Below are 5726 nucleotides of genomic sequence, written 5' to 3'. Positions count from 1 at the left end.
CAGTGAGGGGCATAGACAGGGGCAAGGTCGGGGCCAGGAGGGAGCCTGCGGCAAGGAAGCTGGTGGTTGCAGAGGGGCCAGCGGACGGGACCTGGGGAGGGCAGCTGGGACCCCGGGCACTTCAGAAGGGCCAGCTGGTGTTGACCTCCCCTGGTCCGGCAAATTCCCTGGTTCAGCACTGGTCAGGTCCCGAGGGTGCCGGACAAGGGAGGTAAAACATATATAAGTTTCATATGACTTTTAAATAAAATGTTTATTTGTAGATGATCCAAGCATGACACCCAGATGTACAGAAACTATTTTTCTTAACCTGTGCACTATATACATTTTTTAAACATTATATTTAATAAAAAAAAATCAGTTCAACAAACTGATCAACTGATCAAGAACTGATCAAGAACACGGGGACTAATGGAAAGCCACCTTTCATCAGAAATCTGCAGTTTCTTCTAGTAGTGTAGGAATTACGGTGAGGTCAAGTGACAGGCTGACAATGAAATAGGTCAGATGACAGTGACAGAGAGGGAACTCAGCAATGGAGAGAGCAGTGCCTGGTGATGGAGTGACAAGACATTAGGTGTGAGGAACTTCTCACTTTTGCCTGATCTTTAGATTATGTATTAATATTACTTAAGAATCCCCAGTTATCACTTTAAGGACTTATTAATTTAAAGATTGATGGTTTCTTGTCCCAAAATCAGGTCCAGTTTTATTTAAATGATTATATAGTTGGGAACCCTGATGTGCACAGTGACAACACTCACACTGTGGAAACTCTTTATATTTAATATAGTTTATGAATACATTTAGCTCAGTCACAAACACCCCAATTTAACAAGATAGATAGAGAACATACATCTGCACTTCCATATACTCACACCATCCCTTGTACAACCACCTGAAGTGTTATCCATCATCTTCCTCATCACCTTCCTCATCATCCTTAGTGTCCATCACTCTAGCACCTTTCCTCCTACTGCCCCTAGGCTGGGATGCCACTTTTATACTATGTTATACTGATACCATTATATTTGATGCATATTCAGTAGGGATTTCCCCCCCCCTTTTCCTTATTTGTATTTCCTCATCTTATTAATGTTGAAGGTTTTTTTTTTCCCTATAGGTCAGTATATCATTGATCTTTACTTATTATCAAATACGTCAATTCGTTACCATGTCCCTTTTCTGGTTAGGTATCACATTTGTTATTTCTGTCCTAACCAGTCATTTTAGTCTGATCTTAACCGGATATTTTGGGTTTTTACAAGTTGTGGTGTACCTGTTAAAAAGGAATGAACTTAGGAAAGCCCCTATGCCAACCTGTTTTAGCACGTCATATGCAGACCTTATGCTTTAGCCCATCACCTTCTATCTAGGTGAAAGGTTCCGAACATACGTGAGCCAACTTTGCTATCTGGGTGAAAGGAATCAGACGTGTATGCTAACTTTGCCTTAGCTCAACATACAGGATATAGCCTGTAAGGTCCTTCAGTTACAGCCAAACCACTTTAATATAAATGTATTATAACCTACTATAATAAAAGATATAATCAAAACCATAAAGAAATCAGAAATCTTGAAGAAAATATATCTCTATGGTCAAGCAAGCAGGTTAGCCCTATAGGCTATATGAACCCCATCACACAGGTGCGGATATGGAGGGTCAGGCATTTGTGGGGATAATTTCATCGCTATTTTCCACCTCTCAGAGTGGAGGAAGAATATCATAAAAATGATACTCTGGACCCTGGTGCATTTTTGGGATGTGCACCATATATATAGGCACCATCATCAGTGTTTGGTACCTATCTAGGTCTTTGTGGTTTTTGCTTATATTCTTTGAGTTTACACTAGTTGCATTCAAAAATAATTCCTATTGTAATTTCTTGGACAATAACCCATCCTTTTACTTCAACATCTACATTAGGAATTGGTTAAGACTTATTACCTTTATTCATTAATTGGGTAATAGCTTGTTTGGCTTTATCCATCTTGTTAGTAATTTCTATGAGGTGGGTCTCTTTAAGGGCCAACAATAACTTTAATTGTAACCCTAGGAGGGGAATATAGACAAGAAATGTGGGTGTATTTTGGATAGTTAAATCCTGATAGGCTGGGTTAAACTGGATGATGATGATGTTTTTAAAGGTGGGAATAAGGGAAATTACATGATTCCCTAACAAAGTAGGTTGGCTTGGAGTAAAACAAATTTGAGTCTGTGAAAGGACACTCCAAGGGACCATACTGGTACCTTTTTGACTGGTTACTATGCAAAATTGGCTGTTTCCAGCATAGGTCACCCTCTTCATCAGAGTCTTCCACTTGGTCAGCCTCACTGGGAATGATGATCATGATTTATTCTGTAAATCCTCTCCCTATAGGCCACACAAAACACTGTCTGTCTCAAACACATTACACCTACAGATGTACTGAGGCCCTTAACCTCCATTTTCAGCTCCCCAAATATTCGGGGTTTTCCATTGGGCTGTTAGTCTGTACAAAGCTTATTGTTTAAAGATGATAGGCCTCAAGACTTATGTTAACTTGCTAAAGCTAATATCTTACAGAATAGAGGTCTGTAGGTTTCTTGCATTACTACTAAATCTAATGAAAAGCAAAATATAATGCAAAGCAGTGAATATAATAGAGCTGGGCTACAGTAGCAGTGAATATGACAAAGGCAAACTAGCCCAATGGGCTACAGAACTTTCACAATGCTGAGCTCAGCCAAACGGGGACACAGCACCCTTGATTAACGAGGAGATATCCTTTCCCCCTCTTGTCACACAGGGTTTAAAGTCAGTGGCCCCAGCTGATCACCTTCTGCAGGTGTATTTGCCCACTTTGTCACGAAGCTCTTTGGTTTTGACCCCATAAATGATAGGGTTGAGCATGGGGGGGATGAGGAAATAGAGGTTGGCCAAGATGATGTGAACGTGGGGAGCGATGCCCTGACCAAACCGGTGAGTCAGGCTGGTTAGGAAGCCGGGACCATAAGATGTCAGCATCACACAGATGTGGGCAGTGCAGGTGTTGAGGGCTTTCTGGTAGGATTTCTTGGAGGAGATTCTGAGGACAGCCCTCATGATCAGACCGTAGGACAGGGCAATGAGTGTCAGGTCGAACCCGATGACTACAAACACTATAACAAAACTGTACATCCTGTTCACTGTGATGTCCCCACATGATATCTTTGCCACCGCCATGTGCTCACAGTGTGTTTGGGCGATAAAGTGGTTGTCACAGAATGGCTGCCTGCTCAGGAGCAGCGGCAGAGGCAACATGAAGATAACAGATCTGATCAAACCCATGAACCCTAGCTTAGATATTCGTGTGTTGGTGACGACGGTGGCATATCTCAGAGGGTTACATATGGCAACGTAGCGATCAAAGGCCATTATCACAAGAATGGCTGACTGCATGAAAGAAACCGTGTGAAGGAAGAACATCTGGGTGAGGCAGCCAGCCACAGTAATGCTCCTCAAATTGAACCAAAATATACACAGTGCCTTCGGCACAATGAAGATAGATGTGGCAATGTCTGTGAGCGCGAGCAGGCAGAGTAGCAGGTACATCGGCTTGTGCAGGGTCTGCTCTTTCCCTACAACAAAAAGAAGTGTAATATTTCCCAAAAGGCTGATAATGTAGGAAATAGAGAAAGGGATGGAAATCCAGATGTGTCCAGCTTCCAGGCCAGGGATACCCATTAGGATGAATGTTGAAGGGTCAGATGTGGTGAAGTTGAAAGTTGCCATGAAGTCGTCAATGTGTCGATCTAGCTCAGAAATGCTCAAGATGCCTGTGAAGGGAGAGAAGCACAGTGAAGGGGGTTACACACTTTATACCACAATTGGTATGGTAAATGTGTTATAGTTACTAACTCTCTAGAAAGGGGATAAGCAGTGAGGTGGCAACATTTGCAGATGGCACCAGATTAGTAGGCCATATCAAATCTAGAGAAGTCCCCAGAGGGAGCTAACTAAGCCAGGTGAATGGGCAGCAGGATAGCAGATGATTTTTAATGTCAATAACTGCAACATGTATGCCCATTTGAGGGAAAAGCTTGAACTTCTCAAATACTTCACAAGGTTCTAATTTTACTGTGTGAGAGGGACCTGGGCTTCATGGTACACAGCTTTGTGAAACCATTCTCAAAATGCAAACATGGACAGAAACTAAACAGAGACATGGGATTCCAATAGGAGTAGGATGGAGAATCATACAGAAAATATAATGCTATTAGATCAGTCAGTCAGTGCTTCACCCTCCTCTAAACTCCTTTGTGTAGTATAGGAGATCCTTTTCACACAGGATATTGCAGAAATAGAGGGGTTCAGGCGTGTGCAACAAGAATGATCAAGTGCCTGGGCAAACTCTCATACGGAGAGAGATTGAGAGACTGGGATTGTTACGTTACAAAGGATATGAATAAAAAGGGACATGAGAAAAGTCTATAAAATACCGATCGGTGTCTCCTAACATAAGATCAAGAGGACATTGGGAGTGTACGGACCTCGGCCCAGGAGTCGAGACATTTTGCCTGCAAGTTTGTGCCTGAGCATACAGAAAGCATTTTTACTATTCATGACTCTGTTGAACTTACCCTAAGGAGAGAAATTCTCATGTGACTGTGGTGCCTTGAAAATGTTGCACTAGGTGTGTGTTTCAGGAGTCTGAGGGATGCCATGAGGCACTGCATGAATGGACGTTTTAGGTGAGAAAAATAATGATTTGATCAAATTACATCTCTGCACAGTGGAATGTATGTACAACCCTGGCCGTGAATGACTGGCTAGCAAATGGTCACAGAACATCCTGGGTTTAACGTGTGTGTCTCAGTGACCCACAGTTTCAGGCAGCTGCCAGTGGCTCCTGCATGTGGCAGCTGTATTTATTTAGGCTCTCATATGTCCCAGAGTTTCCTGCTCTCATTATGAGTTGTTCCTGTTCTGCAGTTCCCGAAGGCACCCACATTGTGTACGGGTGCACCAAGATCAGTAGCACAGGTGTGTTAGTATTTCCAACCCTGTGCGATTTCTCACCGGTGAGACACAGTCACTGATTACCCCACAGCCAGTGGAGGAGGTGTGACGGGAGGCACCTCACCCCCTGCAAAGGAAGAGCTGTTGGGACTGTGGGGCGGACTTGGAGCTTGTGGAAGCCAGGGATGACTGGGGAGCATGCAGAAGACACTGGCAACAAGCGTGCTTTTGGAATTGGGGCACTCTGGGATGGGGAAGGAGAGTATGGCTGGGGGTCAGAGTATGATGGGAGATTGAAGCAGCAAACCCCAGCACTGCCAGCTTCTCTGTGCACAGCCTGCTCCCTGCCCGTGGAATGCTCATTACCGCCTGCCTGCCCGGGTACATCTCACTCCCTGCCCCAGAATGCCCAGTGATGGCCACATGTATGTTTCCCACCCCCACAGCTTCCTGCCATACCACACAGTGATACTCCTCACCTAGGAGCAAAACCAATTGCCAGACCCCACAGTGAGAGCTCACAGAAATAGCTCTTCAAACTGGGTTAAACTCAGTATCTGCCTGAACCTGGGAAAAGGGGGAGATCAGCCTGAACTGCCTTTCTGGGATCAAGGGAACCCCAGCAGCAGCTCTGCCTGTGCAGGGAAGGAGAGAGGGACAGACCCGGCGGGAGGGAGAAAGGACAGTTTGAGTAACTCTGCCTCAAAATGACACACAGCTTTAATGTATTGCAGCCCGTTAGAA

The 5726-nt window shown here is 44.2% G+C and overlaps 1 protein-coding gene across 1 annotated transcript; it reads right to left on the bottom strand.

Annotated features, from left to right (window-relative positions):
- Positions 1–2816: 2816 nt before the first annotated feature.
- LOC117886231 (putative olfactory receptor 52P1) lies at positions 2817–3755 on the bottom strand. Its single transcript, XM_034787934.1, has one exon. The coding sequence runs from the start codon at positions 3753–3755 to the stop codon at positions 2817–2819; it is 939 nt and encodes a 312-aa protein (XP_034643825.1).
- Between the last annotated feature and the right edge of the window lie 1971 nt (positions 3756–5726).

The sequence above is a fragment of the Trachemys scripta genome, chromosome 1 (assembly GCF_013100865.1).
Source record: "Trachemys scripta elegans isolate TJP31775 chromosome 1, CAS_Tse_1.0, whole genome shotgun sequence".
NCBI lineage: Eukaryota > Metazoa > Chordata > Testudines > Emydidae > Trachemys > Trachemys scripta.
Note: the sequence above shows the minus strand (reverse complement) of the source record. Positions and strands in the feature narration are given on the sequence as shown.

What these genes read in the sequence shown, in the direction of transcription:
- LOC117886231 (XM_034787934.1), bottom strand. Translation starts at nt 3,755, where the DNA reads ATGGCAACTTTCAACTTCACCACATCTGACCCTTCAACATTCATCCTA.